The sequence below is a fragment of the Osmerus eperlanus genome, chromosome 6 (assembly GCF_963692335.1).
Source record: "Osmerus eperlanus chromosome 6, fOsmEpe2.1, whole genome shotgun sequence".
Lineage (NCBI taxonomy): Eukaryota > Metazoa > Chordata > Actinopteri > Osmeriformes > Osmeridae > Osmerus > Osmerus eperlanus.
In genome coordinates this window covers 2035797-2054799 of record NC_085023.1, presented here as the reverse complement: position 1 = coordinate 2054799, position 19003 = coordinate 2035797, and the positions used below count along the sequence as shown (strand labels likewise).

General features: G+C 46.6%; 1 protein-coding gene and 1 long non-coding RNA gene across 2 annotated transcripts in view; one reads left to right on the top strand and one right to left on the bottom strand.

Annotated features, from left to right (window-relative positions):
* The first annotated feature begins 1222 nt into the window (after positions 1-1222).
* Positions 1223-19003, top strand: part of LOC134021879 (uncharacterized) — a 317808-nt gene continuing 300027 nt past the window's right edge. The window contains exon 1 of the long non-coding RNA XR_009930593.1: positions 1223-1317. This is a non-coding gene — a long non-coding RNA (uncharacterized LOC134021879). The remainder of the gene's footprint in view (positions 1318-19003) is intronic.
* The window catches only part of crtac1b (cartilage acidic protein 1b), a 29213-nt gene continuing 29046 nt past the window's right edge, over positions 18837-19003 (bottom strand). Inside the window, exon 7 of the mRNA XM_062464466.1 lies at positions 18837-18853. Within this exon, the coding sequence (XP_062320450.1) occupies positions 18837-18853 (17 nt within the window). The remainder of the gene's footprint in view (positions 18854-19003) is intronic.

Genomic DNA, 19003 nt, shown 5'->3' with positions numbered 1-19003 from the left:
CATGTTACCTACCTACTCGGCCTTAGAAATGCCTGCAATATGCCTGATTTTGTCCTCTGTTTCGGTGAAGTTCATCTTGGTGAATTCTGCTCAGGTCAAGGAGGACAGCATTTAAGAGAGAACGCGATTCCCATTGATCTGTCGCATCAGAATTTTGATTTGGGTCACAAAAGTCTTGCAATTTGAGTGAGAATGCGTCGCCCGCATAGTAGTAGGCGGCAGCCATGCCTTGGTCCCCCGGTGTTGACGTTAGCCTCAGAGTCAGACTCGGGCACTCACTGGCAGTGTTCACAATGTTGTATTTCACTCCATTCGACACCACAAACGTCAGGGAGGACTGCTTTTGGTAGATATGAGCCTACCGAAGATAGCCAGAATATTGGATTTCTTTAACCGAGCCTGTTTCATTCGTCATTTGCCTGAGAAAGCGACCTCCGTTAGCCAGGCTAGTTTTGCCCGTTTCACTAGGTCAGGCTATTTAAAGGTTTTGGACAAATGGCTTTTGTGCATAGAACGTAAGTGCCTCAAAAAGTTAATGTCAAGCCCTGCATCTGACATTAAAGAACATTGTCAAGATTAATGACAGCTAGCCGTGAGCTTAAGTGGCACTAAGATGAGTGCTAGCTAGCTGCTAGCCACTTAGCTAACAACTCGCTACCTAGTCAGAGTAAACTGCACCAAAAACATACATTTGATTTATTTCAAATAATAAATAACTTTCCCATGATTAAATATAAGTCCTTGGTGGCCATGTGCCGCACTTTCACGTAATTCACCCATCCAGCCACAGCATATTGATAAACATCCGTACTCTTGAAAGCCTTCAAGCTATCCCCACTGTATGGGGAGGGTTATGTACAAGATAAATGTTTATAGCTAGCTCTGTCATGGTAATCCAATTGGGACAAGCCTGGGGCAGATAATAAGGAACCGAAGAAAACTGGGGGTAACAAATAGGCTAAGGATCGGAGCTTAAAATTGATTTTTTTCCCGACATATCTCTGTCTCACTTTCTCATTGAAATCGGCAGTGTGGGCGGCCATACTGGGCGAGATCGGTAGTGTATATGGCGGCGGTCTGTTTGGAAGTGACGTAGGTGGCATCTATGAATACAGTGACAGCATACATTTCCATAAAGTTTGCATCATGTCTCTGATTCTTATCGGACTTGTACCCTATTCTGCCACTGCAATGCCTTAGCTCACACGCTCGCAACCATATAAATCTATGCTCGCGACTGGTTGTCGCAAAGTATGACGTGTACAGCTAGTTGCAAGCGTGCACGAGTTCTCAGAGCTAGGGAAAAAAAGAGCCACTGTTTAAAGCTAGACCGGAAGAGTCGGAAGTGGAAAGATGGCGCGGTCCAGTTTCGTACTCTCGCTTGCCTCACTGCGCCACTGAGCACTTTTCATAGAAATGAATGGGGACGCCATCTTGGAAGACAAAAGTTGCTTCCTCTAGTTATATTAACTCTATGGGTCAAGCTGTGCATCACAGGAAGTCTAAACCGAACTTCACTTCCTGACAGCATCTAAACAGAACCAACCCTTTAGACAAAGCTCTTTCCCCCAGGTCAAAAAACTACATTTGAAGAACTTGAGACCGAAACTTTAATTCAAAACATGTCTTACCTATTAGGTTGAAATGCCAAAATGTGCATTAATGACTGCTAAACTAGTACAGAAATGTCACAACTTGAGAACAACAGATAATTTACCAACTCCAAGGAATCAATAGTTTGTTAGTAGTAATACTAATGATAATATTAATATTACGTTCATGTTTTATTTACATTTACATTTATTCATTTAGCAGACGCTTTTATCAAAAGCAACTTCCAAGAGAGAGCTTTACAAAGTGCATAGGTCACTGATCATAACAACGAGATAGCCACAAAACATTGCGAGTAGCCAAAACATTGCGAGTAGCCAAAACATGAAGCACACATTGTGAACAACCAAAATAAGTGCCAAAGGGAAGAACCATAAGAGCATGTAGTTAAACAAGTTACAATTAAACAACATGAACTGCTATAAGTGCAAGTGTACCTGTGGAAAAAAGCAAGCAACAATAATAAAAACAATATATCACAGCGAGTACAAAAATTTAAGTCAGTTACCACTAACCACAAGAGCAACAAGTCTCTAAGCAAGAGTCATTGTGATCCTTGAGGAAACTAACATCGGGTCAAGCGAACCATTCCTAAGTACCGTTGTACTCCCGGAACAAGTGCGTCTTGAGCCTTTTCTTGAAGGTGGAGAGACAGTCAGTGTCTCTGATGGAGGTGGGGAGTTGATTCCACCACTGGGGGGCCAGACAGGAGAAGAGCTTGTGTTGGGACCGGGCGGTCTTGAGCGGTGGGACCACCAGGCGGTTGTCTGAAGAAGACCGTAGGTGACGGGTGGGGGTGTAAGGCTGCAGGAGAGACTTGATGTAGACGGGTGCAGTCCCGTTCACTGCTCGGAAGGTCAATACCAGGGTCTTGAATCTGATACGGGCCATGATAGGTAGCCAGTGGAGAGAGATGAGGAGCGGGGTAACATGGGAGCGTCTGGGTAGATTGTTCGTTATGAACCTTTGGGTCATGTGACCCGAAGGCAGCTCAAGGGTTAAATAAGTGAATGAATGTCAATGGGAGTCCTTGGCCTTGTTGAAGAGGCCAGTAGCAGATGGAAAGAAACTGTTCTTATGGCGTGAGGTTTTGGTCCTGATGGACCGCAGCCTTCTGCCAGAGGGGAGTAGCTGGAACAGGGAGTGACCAGGGTGGGAGGGGTCGGCGACGATCTTCCTCGCACGCCTCAGGGTCCTCGAGGTGTGCAGGTCCTCGAGGGTAGGCAGATTGCAGCCGATTACCTTCTCAGCAGTGAGGATGATACGCTGCAGTCTGCTCTTGTCCTTGGCAGCAGCGTACCAGATGGTGATGGAAGAGGTGAGGATGGACTCAATGATGGCTGTGTAGAAGTGCACCATCATTGTCTTTGGCAGGTTGAATTTCTTCAGCTGCCATAGGAAGTACATCCTCTGTTGTGCTTTTTTGGTGAGGGAGCTGATGTTCAGTTCCCACTTGAGGTCCTGGGAGAGGATGGTGCCCAGGAAGCGGAAGGACTCCATAGTGTTGACTGGGGAGTCGCACAGGGTGATGGGGGTGAGTGGGGCTGTATTATTCCTGAATTCTGTATTCTTGTATTCTGTATTCTTCCTGTATTCTTCCTGAAGTCCACAACCATCTCCACATTAAATTTCAATGTTCCGTATACTTTGTTTCTTTAAAATGCAGTATTTCTGAATATTAGTGTATAGAAAGTGTGTATATTGATATATATATATACATGTATTTATATAGGTGTGTGCAAATGATTTAATTTGTAAATGCTAACTGCTGTTGTACACTTGTGTAATGTAGATACATATATGTTTATGTGTACGTAATCGTTATTTGTGTGTGTGATAGTTTCAGTATTTGTATGTATTTGGCAGTGATTTACACAGATAAGAAATATTCATGTAAATTCACTGTTGCTTTTGCAAAATGAATATTAATTATTTCATGCTAATAAAGTTCAATGATTTGAACTGAATTGCAAAAAAAAAGATAGGAGAGAGAGACCTGTGTTTCTGAAGTTTAGCAAAACCCTCACCAAATCTCAGACTCTGTTTGAATTATTACTGAGCATGAAGACGCCCAGACGTATCGTCTCTCCCAGATGCGGCCAGTGTTATTGTTCTGTCAGATAAAAACTGTGATTCTGAGTAGTTCTCTGCCCAGTATGTAATATTCATGCATATCTAATATTGATGATGGAGAGAGGATAGCTAGTCTGTTCAGACAGATACCTCATCCCATTGGGGAAGTCAGTCAGTATCAGTATCGAGTCAGTCTAAGTACACACACAGGCGGGAATCCTGATAAAAATACGATTAGTACCCCCCAGTACAGCCGTGGCCAAAGGTATTGGGAGCGACTTACATTTTGTGTTTGCAAAGCTTGCTGGGCCTTGGCATAAAATGAACGCTAACATAATTTCAGTAAGTCATATCATCAGCGCAGTGGAAAGTGTGAACTAGTTATATCCAGGTGAAATCACTCTATCATTCTGATTGGATTTTAAGAGCAGATTGACTGATCTAAAAGAGGGGACTATTTGCATATATTGAAAATCTTCGCCCCAAAAAAGCTTAAAAAAATATGAAATGTGCCTTATTGTATTCCAGTATTCTATAGACACGTGAAACATTTTCGTCAAATACTGAACCAGCAAACTTTGCAAAACACAACATTTGTCATTGCCAAAACATATGGCCATGACTGTACATCACCAGGGTTCTTCCTGAAATCCTGCCTAAAGGTTGTCTCACCCCACAGCCTTCCAGGAAAAATAACGAGCCCTCCCCTAAAAAAAATAAATGAAAAAATACAACAACAAAAAAGGTTCATGTAGGCCTATGCTTTTCTGCTGTTTGGTCATCCCACTATTGCTACACGCTGGACTATTATTACATAATATGCAACAGCTGTGGAAGCCCAACCAGACGGAACCTAAAGGTAACACTACCTTTCAGAGTCGGAGAGAAAGACTCAATAACATGAGCTGCTAACTGCCACCACCACAACAACAATAAACAAATCATTATCCACCAAAAGATTGTTTAAATAGGTGATTGTTCTTGTCCACTTATATATCAAGGACAACAAAAAAGGCAAAATCACGGATGACTTTCATATAAGAGCCTGATACGAGGAAGACAAAGTAGCAAGGTGAACATGTTCTTATGTTGCACACGACAGTGCTTGTGCAATAACAAGAAGTTGTTTGTTAATGAACTCTGTTATTATGCACCCAACAGCAGCGCTACACCATTAGAGCATAGGGCATTTGGGCTCCGTCACACAGTTACCATCCAAGCCCAATTTTGAGCCAAGGAAAACTAGAAAAGGTACATTACCTGAAGAAAATGTGTGTGTTTGCTGAAGCAGTGGAAACTATTTAGTTTTGATAGCTTGAATAGTGATGAAGGTTTAAAAAGGTTTTAGGCATCTGCAATAAAAATGAGCATACGGTAGAAAAGTATATCTGTGATATTTTCTTACTGTTGAAGAATTTGAACATTTGGTGATGAAAAGGGTATCTTTCATTGATTTGAATGTATATTAAGTATAAAAGAGAGAAAATGTGGGGTTTTACAGAAACAAACAGCTAGACAGCTTGAACATGTTGATGTTCAAGCTGTGGAGCAAGATAAGATGTGGAGTTAGTAGCTTAAAAATGTAGCGTGCAACATGGAAGTAAATTTGTGACATTTAAACCCATTCAGTACTTTGAACTTTCATATTGTAAAAATCCTAGAAGTTATCAATGAAAAAACACAGAAAAGCATGTCAGTCTCTTTCAATTGAAGTAGGAAAGGTTTTTGTAGAAAACCCTTTCTACCTCCCAAACCGCATCCTTTCTTCCTACCTCCTCCCTCTATACCCCCATCCCTCCTGCTCTATACCCCCCTCCCCCTTCATCTATAGCCATACAGGCATTAGAGACAGAACGGAGGAGGGTGGGGGGGGGGGTGGTGGGCGGTGGGGGGGGTCCAGCCCTCAAAGCGTCGGACAGAAGAAATATTCATGTTCATTTCTGTTCCATGGGACATCTTTCCTCTCTCGCTCCTTTGTACTGCTACAAAGTACCAAAGTACCACACACACCCTCACACACACACCCTCACACCCTCACACACACACACACCCTCACACACAGTCTCCCTCACATACACATACCCTAACATACAACCCCTCCCCTTACACACACCCACACACTCTCACCATAAACCCACATAATCCTAACAAACACACACCCTCACACACACACACACACACACACACACATAAGGAGACCTATACACATTCACACACATCCAAACCCACAGATATTCAGGCAGAATCACAGCTGCAGATTCAACATAGTCTAAAAGACAAGGTCAGGTAAATCCCTCCCAACCCCTGCAGCCTGCATACCTCTCCATCTAGTACTCTCTCTCTCTCCCCCCCTCTCTCTATAACTCCATCTAGTACTCTCTCTCTCCCCCCCTCTCTCTATAACTCCATCTAGTACTCTCTCTCCCCCCCTCTCTCTATAACTCCATCTAGCTACAACTGCATATAGTACTCTCTCTCTCTCCCCCCTCTCTCTATAACTCCATCTAGTACTCTCTCTCTCCCCCCCCTCTCTCTATAACTCCATCTAGCTACAACTGCATATAGTACTCTCTCTCTCTATAACTCCATCTAGTACTCTCTCTCTATAACTCCATCTAGTACTGTCTCTATATATAACTCCATCTAGTACTCTCTCTAAATATAACTCTAGTTATTACTCTCTCCCTCCCTCTCTCCCCCCTCTCTCTCCCCCCCTCTCTCTTTATAACTCCATCTGGTTATTACTCTCTCTCTCTCCCTCTCTCCCTCCCTCTCTGTCTTTCCCCTTTTATCTATAACTCCTTCTAGTTATTACTCTCCCTCCCTCTCTCTCCTCCCTCTCTCTCCTCTCTCTCTCTAAAACTCAATTTAGTTAAACCTCTCTCTCTCTCTCTCTCTCTCTCTCTGTAACTCCATCTCGTTATACCTCTCTCGATATATATAACTCCATTCAGTTATACTTCTATCTCACTCTCTCTTTCTATGTAACTCCATCTAGTTATACCTCTCTCTCCATATATAACTCCATTTAGTTTTACCTCTCTCTATACAATTTTTGGTCCGGCGTTTATTTGAGGGCGGCGTTTAATTAGTACAGAGATTTAATGAATTATAGTTACAGTGCGGCCATAGATCACAAAGAATAGACAAGGTGGTCAAACACAAAGCCTGGTGTAAAATTGAAGCCGCGCGTTTGGCTATATTGTGTAGAAATTTGAAGCAGCATGCCGAAACGTTCTTAAACTTTAGCTTTCAAACAGAAAGCTGTGCAGAAAGCATTCACCAGCAGCAACAGACCTGTAGCACGCGAAATTGGGGTTGATGAAAGTCGATTTCGCGAGTGGTAAAGTCAGCTACCTCGCTATATTGTACATGTAATTGACGCAATTACATTATAATAATGTATAATTTATTTTCAACCAATGTCATAATTTAGAATTATATAATTGCATTCAGTATTATTAAGTGACTTTATTTGGTAAGAGTACAGTGCCTTTATTTTGAAGGCCTTGTAATGAGTGAGTCGACAAACTTAACAGAAAGCGAAGCACGGACAATTTAATGCTCCGATAAAAGTTGGTTGTTATAGCTGATGTTTGCGATCTAAGTAAACCTCTATTCCCTTGTGTACAGTATGCAGCCAACGAGGTATGTTGTTTTGTGTCTGTATTTACTTTGGTGAACGTTATTTACATGCAAAACATGTCATTGTATGTCATATTAAGCTAATATGGTCTTTATTTTCTCGTTACTGCAGGTTTAGTTTTCACGGTGGATTTGGAGAAGAAGCTTCCAATAAACCTGTAGCAAAAAAACCACTTGTGACTGCTAGTGCTTTGAGGGAATTATAGTACCTGTGATTTACTTGTGTAATAAATACAGTGTTTTAGTTTAACCAATTAAATAACGGTTTTCAGATTTTGTTTGGTCTGGCGTTTAATCGAGGGCGGCGTTTATTACAAAGGTTCATTTTTGGTATGGCGTTTATTCGAGGGCGGCATTTATTTGAGGGTGGCGTTTAATCGAAGAAATACGGTAAGTATACCTCTCTCTCTACAACTCCATCTAGTTATACCTCTCTATATATAACTCCATTTAGTTAATACTCTCTCTCTCTCCCCCTCTCTCTCTCCATCTGTCTCTCTCTCTCTTTCACTCCTCCCTGGGTTGCCAGGTCTGCCTGTGAGAGCACATCCTCTCCTCCCTGGGTTGCCAGGTCTGCCTGTGAGAGCACATCCTCTCCTCCCTGGGTTGCCAGGTCTGCCTGTGAGAGCACATCCTCTCCTCCCTGGGTTGCCAGGTCTGCCTGTGAGAGCACATACTCTCCTCCCCGGGTTGCCAGGTATGCCTGTGAGAGCACATCCTCTCCTCCCTGGGTTGCCAGGTCTGCCTGTGAGAGCACATCCTCTCCTCCCTGGGCAGCCATGCTGTGCTCACTGAGGCTGTACATAGGTAATGTCTTCCTGCTTTCTCTCTGTAATACACACATCTCTTTGTCATTACTATGGGGTTATTAATAACATTAGTGTAGGGCCCCAATATCACACCGTGGACATTTTACTGTCTGCCGTTTACTGAGAGAAGCTCATCCTGTGTCTCTACTTCATCTGTAGCTCTCTACCTCACCCCTCTACCTCACCCCTCTACCTGACCTCTCTACCTCACCCCTCCACCTCACCCCTCTGACCTCTCTACCTCACCCCTCTACCTCACCCCTCTGACATCTCTACCTCACCCCTCTACCTCTCCCCTCTACCTGACCTCTCTACCTCACCCCTCTACATCACCCCTCTACCTGACCCCTCTACCTCACCCCTCTACCTCACCCCTCTACCTGACCTCTCTACCTCACCCCTCTACATCACCCCTCTACCTGACCCCTCTACCTCACCCCTCTACCTCACCCCTCTACCTGACCTCTCTACCTCGCCCCTCTACCTGACCTCTCTACCTCACCCCTCTACCTCACCCCTCTACCTGACCTCTCTACCTCACCCCTCCACCTCACCCCTCTGACCTCTCTACCTCACCCCTCTACCTCACCCCTCTGACATCTCTACCTCACCCCTCTACCTCGCCCCTCTACCTGACCTCTCTACCTCACCCCTCTACATCACCCCTCTACCTGACCCCTCTACCTCACCCCTCTACTTCACCCCTTTACCTGACCTCTCTACCTCGCCCCTCTACCTGACCTCTCTACCTCACCCCTCTACCTCACCCCTCTACCTGACCTCTCTACCTCACCCCTCCACCTCACCCCTCTGACCTCTCTACCTCACCCCTCTACCTCACCCCTCTGACATCTCTACCTCACCCCTCTACCTCGCCCCTCTACCTGACCTCTCTACCTCACCCCTCTACATCACCCCTCTACCTGACCCCTCTACCTCACCCCTCTACTTCACCCCTTTACCTGACCTCTCTACCTCACCCCTCTACCTCACCCCTTCACCTGACCTCTCTACCTCACCTCTCTACCACTTCTATATCTCTACTCTTTCTCTCACTCCATCTCTTTACCTCTACTCCAGTCTTTCTCGTAGTTTAACTCACTCCTTCCTTGCCAACACTTCCAAACTATTTCAATAGAATTCAGGGTGAATCACCCTCGTCTCTTCCTCTATCTCTTCCTCCATTCTTCCTTACAGCTCATATTCACATCTAACTAAGGAGGCGCAAGCCTACTTGAAATAAACAGCTTATTAGCATTTTCCCTTTCAATAATTATCTCAATAAGCCCATTATTAAGCTGTGTAGAATAAGCCAATTATTATATCACACTGTGTAATGGGTTTGCGGTACCCCCCCCCCCCCCCCACACACACACACACACACGCACACACACACACACTAACACCCCCCTCCCTCCCTGGTTAAGTGTGAGGCTGGCTTGTGTATAAAAATAGTATGAGCACAACACCAGTGTGTGAGTTAATGATGTGTTTCTACCTGGAGGGAGATCTGCTGAAATGACCTTGTCGGATCATCTGTCAATCACAGGAGTGGTGCGTGTGTCTACCTGTGTGTGCGTGTTTGTGTGTGTCTGCCTGTGTGTGTGTGTGTGTGTGTGTGAGATAAGCCTTCAAGGATACCCATAGTGAGCTTAGACTAACAGAGGCTGCAGGCTATTGGGGTGTCTGTGTGTTGTGTGTGTACATGAGTGTGTGAGCGTGATCGAGTGTGTGTGTTGGCGTCTAATTTATATGGTTGGTGTGCCTTTGTGGGTGTGTGCGTGTGTGCATTGGGTGTGAGTATGTGTGAGTATGTGTGAATGTGTGCGCGGTTCCATGTTCTCTATAGGGATGTGGCTCTCCCTTTCCTCCTCCTGTTCTATCTCTCCTCCCCCTGTTCTATCTCTCCTCCTCCTGTTCTATCTCTCCTCCTCCTGTTCTATCTCTCCTCCTCCTGTTCTATCTCTCCTCCACCTGTTCTATCTCTCCTCCACCTGTTCTATCTCTCCTCCACCTGTTCTATCTCTCCTCGTCCTGTTCTATCTCTCCTCCACCTGTTCTATCTCTCCTCCCCCTGTTCTATCTCTCCTCCACCTGTTCTATCTCTCCTCCCCCTGTTCTATCTCTCCTCCCCCTGTTCTATCTCTCCTCCCCCTGTTCTATCTCTCCTCCTCCTGTTCTATCTCTCCTCCACCTGTTCTATCTCTCCTCCCCCTGTTCTATCTCTCCTCCACCTGTTCTATCTCTCCTCCCCCTGTTCTATCTCTCCTCCTCCTGTTCTATCTCTCCTCCCCCTGTTCTATCTCTCCTCCTCCTGTTCTATCTCTCCTCCACCTGTTCTATCTCTCCTCCTCCTGTTCTATCTCTCCTCCACCTGTTCTATCTCTCCTCCCCCTGTTCTATCTCTCCTCCCCCTGTTCTATCTCTCCTCCACCTGTTCTATCTCTCCTCCTCCTGTTCTATCTCTCCTCCTCCTGTTCTATCTCTCCTCCCCCTGTTCTATCTCTCCTCCCCCTGTTCTATCTCTCCTCCACCTGTTCTATCTCTCCTCCACCTGTTCTATCTCTCCTCCTCATGTTCTATCTCTCCTCCCCCTGTTATATCTCTCCTCCTCCTGTTCTATCTCTCCTCCACCTGTTCTATCTCTCCTCCTCCTGTTCTATCTCTCCTCCCTCTGTTCTATCTCTCCTCCCCCTGTTCTATCTCTCCTCCACCTGTTCTATCTCTCCTCCCCCTGTTCTATCTCTCCTCCACCTCTTGCTACCCTGTAGCAGCCTTGTGGGTCTCTATCTAAAGTGCTGCGTCAGCACCACTGAGGGTGTTGTCTAACCCTAACCCTGTCCAGAGGGTTTCAGTCAAGCAGCTGCTGTCACTGTCCTGATGCAACGCTTTAGCCTGCAAAACAACCTTTCTCTATATGTCTATTTCCATGACGCAAATCAGTACACACACACACACACAAGCATACACACAAAGGTCAAGTGTAAAGTCAAGCAGCACATGCTATATCACACACACTCTCTCACTCAATGTCGCAGTTCCATCCAAACAAGCCAAAAGACTGGAAGCATGGTGAGTTGATACGTCACACACTCTCTCACTCACACACTCATACACACACTCATACACACACTCTCTCTCACTCACACAGTCACACACTGGCATGAGCCTGAGCACAGCTAGAGGCCCAGGCTAAATAGGGCACAACCTTGCTTCACACACAGAATCATCCTTGACGTATGTGTATTTGTTCAAGCTCCCTCCCTCCCCCCTCCTGTCCTCTCCCCCATCACCCTCCCTCCCCACTCCTGTCCCCCATCACCCTCCCTCCCCCCTCCTGTCCTCTCCCCCATCACCCTCCCTCCCCACTCCTGTCCCCCATCACCCTCCCTCCCCCCTCCTGTCCTCTCCCCCATCACCCTCCCTCCCCACTCCTGTCCCCCATCACCCTCCCTCCCCCCTCCTGTCCCCCATCACCCTCCCTCCCCCCTCCTGTCCCCCATCACCCTCCCTCCCCCCTCCTGTCCTCTCCCCCATCACCCTCCCCCCCCTCCTCTCCCCCATCACCCTCCCTCCCACCTCCTGTCCTCTCCCCATCACCCTCCCTCCATCTTTCTCTCCTCCATAACCCTCCCTCCATCATGCTCACCTTCCACCGAGACACCCTTTTCTCCTTCTTTCTCTCCTTCATCCCCCTCTCCTTCATTCTGTCCTCCCTCTCTCTCCCTTTCTCCTCCCTTCCCCTCTCCATCCTGCTCTCCTCCCTCTCCCTCTCCATTCCTCTCTCATCTCTTTTACCCCTTTTTGACTGACGCGTTTTGGGTGTTGGTTGGGAGCCAGTGCTTAATCTCGAACCAGTTCTTTCTCTTTTGACAGCCTGAGAACCGGCTCTGAACCAGGGAAAGTGGTTCGCAAGTAGCACCACATCGGAGCTGGGCTAGTGTGGGAACCAAGTAAGAACCGCTTGCGCCAGGGGTGGGGTTACTGGGACCAACAAGACGAACAGAATGCTTTGACTGCCATTGCTGTGCGTTTTTACAATTCATATTTCAGCTAAACGATACGTGTAAATCAGCATCTGAATTAAAATGTGACGAGAAGTGGGCAGTGTAGTTGCTGAAAATGTGCTTATTTTATTAATGAAACGGGATTTGTAAATTTGCTCCGACTTTTCAATAACCTAGCTAGCATCGCAGTGCAGTGCAGACACTAGTTGCTGCATTTGATCATAATCCTATCAAAATGATTGAAATGACAAACACAAATTGTATGAGCTATTGAACCTATATTTAACACAAATGTAGACACAAGCACTATACAGCAAAAGTTTATAAAATGTTGCGCTGATAATGCCAGTGTTGTCATACTGCTGCGAGGCCAGGGTATTGTAGCCTGGTCCTAACCAGACTCTCGTACATTTCATTTGTACAGAGAGTCTGGGATCGCTCCATTGACAAGCGTTGACTTCCTTGTAGGCGGGTACTCTGTTGAAGTTTAAAACTATTGGATCTGCCCAGAGCCACTCTGGATCTGCCATAACCAATCGCTAGCGTTCGCTTTAGCCAACTCCTTCACGACTAACGGAGCTAGCTGGAAAATCAAACGAACCCCGTGGGGATCAAAGATTGTTCTTGCTCCGGCTTTAACTTCTGGATATTCGGCAGCGTTGCCACAACGGACCGAATGGCTTCGCTCGCATCTTTCTCCGCCACAATTACGGAACTACAACTAAAACTAGTGCACAACATCAACGTCATCGTTCTCAGCCACTCCCTCTGTTCGCTGATTGGACCGGTAGAAAGTTAACCTGAGACATCTGAATTACGTACCTCATGCCCAGACGCAGTACAGAAGCAAAATAAAAATTGAGCGGAAGTACATAGGAGGGCAGAGCCAGGCTAAGGCCAATAAAACACGCATCTCAACCTTGCGTTCTTCGGATTGATAAACAGCCTGTAGACGGGCTCTGCTTTGTGTTTGGCGCTGCCGCGCTAACGTTGCTGGGAAAGATGAGACGTATACAGTGACGTAATGACGTGGCTCTGTGGTGGCTCTCTAGCCTGTGGAAAAGCAAACCGGTTCTTAGAAGGCTCACAAATTGAACCAGCTCCGAACCAGCTCTAAAACCAGCTCCCAACTAGCTCCCGGTTCACTTTGGTGGAAAGGGGGTACCACTCAATCCTTCTCTCCTCCCTCTCCCTTCTTCTCTCCTCCCTCTGCCTCTCCATTCCTCTCTCCTCCCTCTCAATCTAATAAACAGTATGGATCCATATTTATATACAGTAGCTGTCTATCTAATTAATTACCACTGTGTATACATGTCATAGTATCTGATGATTCAGCCAGTCTAGTCAGAACAAGAAAGTACAGAGTCTAGACCTGTGGCCGTACAAGATAGTACAGGATACTACAGGATAGTAAAGGGTAGTACAGGATAGTAAAGGGTAGTACAGGATAGTACAGGATAGTAAAGGGTAGTACAGGATAGTACAGGATACTACAGGATAGTAAAGTGTAGTACAGGATAGTAAAGGGTAGTACAGGATAGTACAGGATACTACAGGATAGTAAAGTGTAGTACAGGATCGTAAAGGGTAGTACAGGATAGTACAGGATAGTAAAGGGTAGTACAGGATAGTACAGGATACTACAGGATAGTAAAGTGTAGTACAGGATAGTAAAGGGTAATACACATTTACATTACATTTACATTTAGTCATTTAGCAGACGCTCTTATCCAGAGCGACTTACAGTAAGTACAGTGACATTCCCCCCGAGGCAAGTAGGGTGAAGTGCCTTGCCCAAGGACACAACGTCATTTGGCACGGCCGGGAATCGAACTAGCAACCTTCGGATTACTAGCCCGACTCCCTCACCGCTCAGCCACCTGACTCCCTAATACAGGATAGTACAGGATAGTACAGGATAATACAAGATAGTACAGGATAGTATAGGGTAGTACAGGATAGTACAGGATAGTATAGGGTAGTACAGGATAGTACAGGATAGTAAAGGGTAGTACAGGATACTACAGGGTAGTATAGGACAGTACAGGGTAGGACAGGGTAGGACAGGGTAGGACAGGGTTTATTCCTGAGGTACAACAGGGTCTACACTTGAGGTAGTACAGGACAGTACAGGGTAAGACAGGGTTTATTCCTGAGGTACAACAGGGTAGGACAGGGTTTATTCCTGAGGTACAACAGGGTCTACACTTGAGGTAGTACAGGACAGTACAGGATAGGACAGGGTTTATTCCTGAGGTACAACAGGGTAGGACAGGGTTTATTCCTGAGGTACAACAGGGTTTATTCCTGAGGTACAACAGGGTCTACACTTGAGGTAGTACAGGGTAGGACAGGGTTTATTCCTGAGGTACAACAGGGTCTACACTTGAGGTAGTACAGGACATGGGTTGAGAACAGCAACAGCACAGAAGTTGCTTATTAGCGAGTAAGAAGCTATTACAGTAATGTACATAAATCAAGATATCGGAAAGGTTACACACATACACACACACACACACACGCACTGCGATCAGAAAGGTCACACCACACTGTGAGATAGATATTTGAAGAGGAGAAGCAGCCTGTTGCTATGGAGCATTGTGGGAGTGATTAGAGTTCTGAAAACATACAGTCACACACACACAAACACACACATCTGACATCTTTCAGGACAACATGAATGCCCTGATTACTCATCTAGGTTAATGTGTGTGCGTGTGTGTCTGTGTGTGAATGCATGTGTGTGTGTGTGTGTGTGTGTGTGTTTGTGTGTGAATGCATGTGTGTGTGTGTGTGTCTGGGTGTGTTGCTGTGAGACAGACACTTTTCAAGATCAACATTTCTGGCCTGAATATTCCTGTGTGCTGCTGGGTATGTATGCTAGTTGGTTAATCACATTCACCCCCAGCAATCTAGCACTCAACTGCAGAGAGCCAGAGAGGGCAGGGAGAGAAGGACAGAGAGAAAGATGGAGAGGATGGAAAGAGATGGAGAGGATGGAGAGAGAGAGGGATGGAGAGAACGATGGAGAGAGGATGGAGGAAAGGATGGAGAGAGAGAGAGGGATGGAGGGAGGGAAGGAGGGAAGGATGGATGGAGAGAGAGAGAGGTGTAGGGAGGGAAGGAAGGATGGAGAGAGAGAGAGAGGTGGAGGGAGGGAAGGAGGGAAGGATGGATGGAGAGAGAGAGAGGTGTAGGGAGGGAAGGAAGGATGGAGAGAGAGAGAGAGGTGGAGGGAGGGAAGGAAGAATGGAGAGAGAGAGAGAGGTGGAGGGAGGGAAGGAAGGATGGAGAGAGAGAGAGAGGTGGAGGGAGGGAAGGAAGAATGGAGAGAGAGAGAGGTGGAGGGAGGGAAGGAAGAATGGAGAGAGAGAGAGAGGTGGAGGGAGGGAAGGAAGAATGGAGAGAGAGCGGGAGAGAATGGTGTTAAGCGGGACCAAGTGGGGAGAGAATACACGAGACATACAGAGAGAGAAGGACAGTAGGAGAGATAGAATCAGAGAGAAAGGAATGAGAGGAAGAAGGAGAGAGCGAGGGCAGACAGAGAGGGAGGGAAAGGGGGGGAGAGGAAAGGAGAGAGAGGGGGGGAGGAAGGGAGAGAGAGGGAGGGGAGGAAGGGAGAGAGAATGCTGGGAATGGGGGGGGTCATGCTTCATAAATACCCTAAGTTGGCAGGTAAATACTGTTCCTCATATATGCACACACAGACCCCGCCCCCCCCCCCCCCCTACACACACACACACACACACTTGGCCTGTACCAGCCAGAGCTGCTGGACAGTCCAGGTTCTTGAGGTAGGTCTGTGGTCTGCTGATAACCCACCCAGTACAAGGACACATCCAGGAGAGAGGAGACAGGGGTGAGCTAGAGAGGGGGGTAGGGAGAGAGGGGGAGAGATGGGGGAGGGAGAGAGGGGGGGGAGGGAGAGAAGGGGGGAGACAGGGGTGAGGGAGAGAGGGGGGGAGCTGGGGGAGGGAGAGAGGGTGGGGAGGGAGAGATGGGGGGAGACAGGGGGGAGGGAGACAGCGAGGGAGGGAGAGAGGGGGTGAGGGAGAGAGGGGGGGGAGGGAGAGGAGGGGGAGACAGGGGGGAAGGAGAGAGGGAAGGAAGGAGACAGGAAGGGAGACAGAGGGACGGCCGTAGAGACAGACAGATAGACAGACATCCAGTTTAAGCCATGTAATGAAGCCTCTAACCTTAACAAAACCTTGTCACGAAAACAAACACTGACTCCATCACACACCTCTCTGTTACTGGATGTACTTTCATGATGAACAACTGTACGTTCATTTCTGAGCATTAGTTAGTATGATAAGGGGGGACTGTGGTTCGTGATGGACTGGTTAGTGAGGAGACTGGTTGGGTTAGTGAGGTGACTGTTAGTGAGAGGACTGGTTAGTGAGGGGACTGGTTAGTGAGGTGACTGGTTAGTGAGGGGACTGGTTAGTGAGGTGACTGGTTAGTGAGGGGACTGATTAGTGAGGTGACTGGTTAGTGAGGTGACTGGTTAGTGAGGGGACTGTTTAGTAAAGAGACTGGTTAGTGAGGGGATTGGTTAGTGATATTGCTTGTAAAAAGGGCTGTACAAATACATTTTGATTTGATGGGACTGATTAGTGAGGTGACTGGTTGGTGAGGGGATGGTTAGTGAGGGGACTGGTTAGTGAAGGGACTGATTAGTGAGGGGACTGGTTTAGGCTACAGCTGTATGTGGGTTTATAAAATATTTCAATATGCACTATTAGTATGCTGCTTCTGATCAAATTAAAGAGGAAGGACCTTAAACATCAACAGTTTGTTTTCATCAACTTCATATGTGCACAGAGAACTAAAGCAGGGCAGAACCACCTCATGTTCAATCAATACCGTACGTAGTGCGAGCATGTGGTGTAAGTGTGTTAGTGTGTGTGTGTGCATATGCATGTTAGTGCTTGTGTGTGTGTTAGTGTGTGTGTGTGTGTGTGTGTGTGTGTGTGTGTGTGTGTGTGTGAGAGAGGAGAGAGAGAGAGAGAGAGAGAGAGAGAGAGAGAGAGAGAGAGAGAAGAGAGAGAGGAGAGAGAGAGAGAGAGAGAGAGAGAGAGAGAGAGAGAGCGAAATACAATTATCTGTATAGAACATATGCAATTTAGATTATAATGCAGACTGTGCAGGCAGGTCTCTGTCTGTGTGTGTGTCTGTGACTCAATTATCTCGAGAACCGCGCATTGTCAGAAGTAAACCATTGCTCTGGACCCACGGGCATGCATTGGTTGTGTGTGAAGTAGTTTGGCTGTGCGCTTCATGACAACGAATAGGACCTTAAAAGATGTAAACACATTCTCCAACATGCGATGGAGCCATGGATCTCGCGAGGAATAAATATTAATGTTGAGCATCATTATGGATCCATGGATCTCAGAACGGGCACTGGCTGAACGCTGCACTAGCATGCGCCGCCGACGCACTGATGGGGTCATGGATCTCTCAAGTCACGGGCACTGGTTATAATACAGGCAACATCAGATATCCAGTTAATTTCAGTACTTTACTCATAGTGCTTCAGCTTTCTCCCTCTTGTACGCAGGCTATACATGAATTGCAATAGTACACTTCCAAAGCACAGCTGCAACATTTGCTTTGCTTGTTACTTTGAAAAAGAATACATGGTCCATATGGTAATTTACCTATGTTTCGACGCAATTTTCCTCAATATCACAAACTTTTATTCGGAATTTTTGTACGTAATTTAACTATTAAATAAAAACCACTGGGTTGGTAACCGTCAGAGTTTTCTGCCTCGCTCGCCATCGGCGCGTAAATTTAGACGTCAAACCTACAATATAAGCGGCTTCGGTAGCCTACAGCGGGTTAGTCAAGACCAGCCACAAGGTAGGGCAAGGTGTACGATAATACGGTCGGAGTCACACATTCAGCAACAAGACACAACTTTAAACTTTCAAATGCCCCGAAGTAATCTCTGAATGGATGTAAACTATAGACTATCAACCTGTTCACAACACCCTCAGTGAATATCCTAGACTCACATAACTTACTTTTCCCTCCGTAAGAGTATAGTATTGTTTCTAAACATGTATGCACGAGTTGTAATGTTGTCTCACCTTGGCTTGGCGCTACTGCAGTGGCTCCTCCTCGCGAAACCGACACCCCGACTCCCGCGCTCTGATCATCCGCCGGTTTGCTATAGTCAGCTGGCGCTGCACACCTGTAAATCTTTTTAACTTATCGAGAGTAACAACAAGGCTGGCTTGGAACGTAAACGTCTTCCTTCTTCGTTTTTAATCACCCCGCATGTTTCCGTTACCGCAAGCGCATGTGAACGTGTATGAGAAGTGCGTATTCCTCTCACTCGTAGTCGTGCACTACGGTCGATCACGGAGGCAAACCGGCCAGCCTTCAGTCTCTCATTCAGGATAAACCACCGGGACTGAATGGGTGCGCGAAACAGAAAGAGCTAAGAGAATGTCATAACATGAGTGTAACCAAGGATCCGTGGTAACCTTGTGCAGTCAGTTTCACCTCGAGTGTCCAGAAGGACAGAGAGACATAAAGAAAGACGTAGAGAAAAAGAGAGGCGTAGAGAGTGTGTGTGAGAGAGATGGGTACAGTAAAAGCAAGGCAGAGACACGCGGGGAAAGTGGGAGCTCGCTTCGCGCGAGTAGGCTTCAGTGCACCCACACTAGCAGGTATCATCTTACATAAAGTGCTCTTCTTCAGAGAGAGAGAGAGAGTGAGAGAGAGAGAGAGATAGAGTGAGGAGAGAGAGAGAGAGAGAGATGAGAGAGAGAGAGAGAGAGAGAGAGAGAGAGAGAGAGAGAGAGAGAGAGAGAGAAAGACATTTCCCATCTTGTTAAAAGGGTG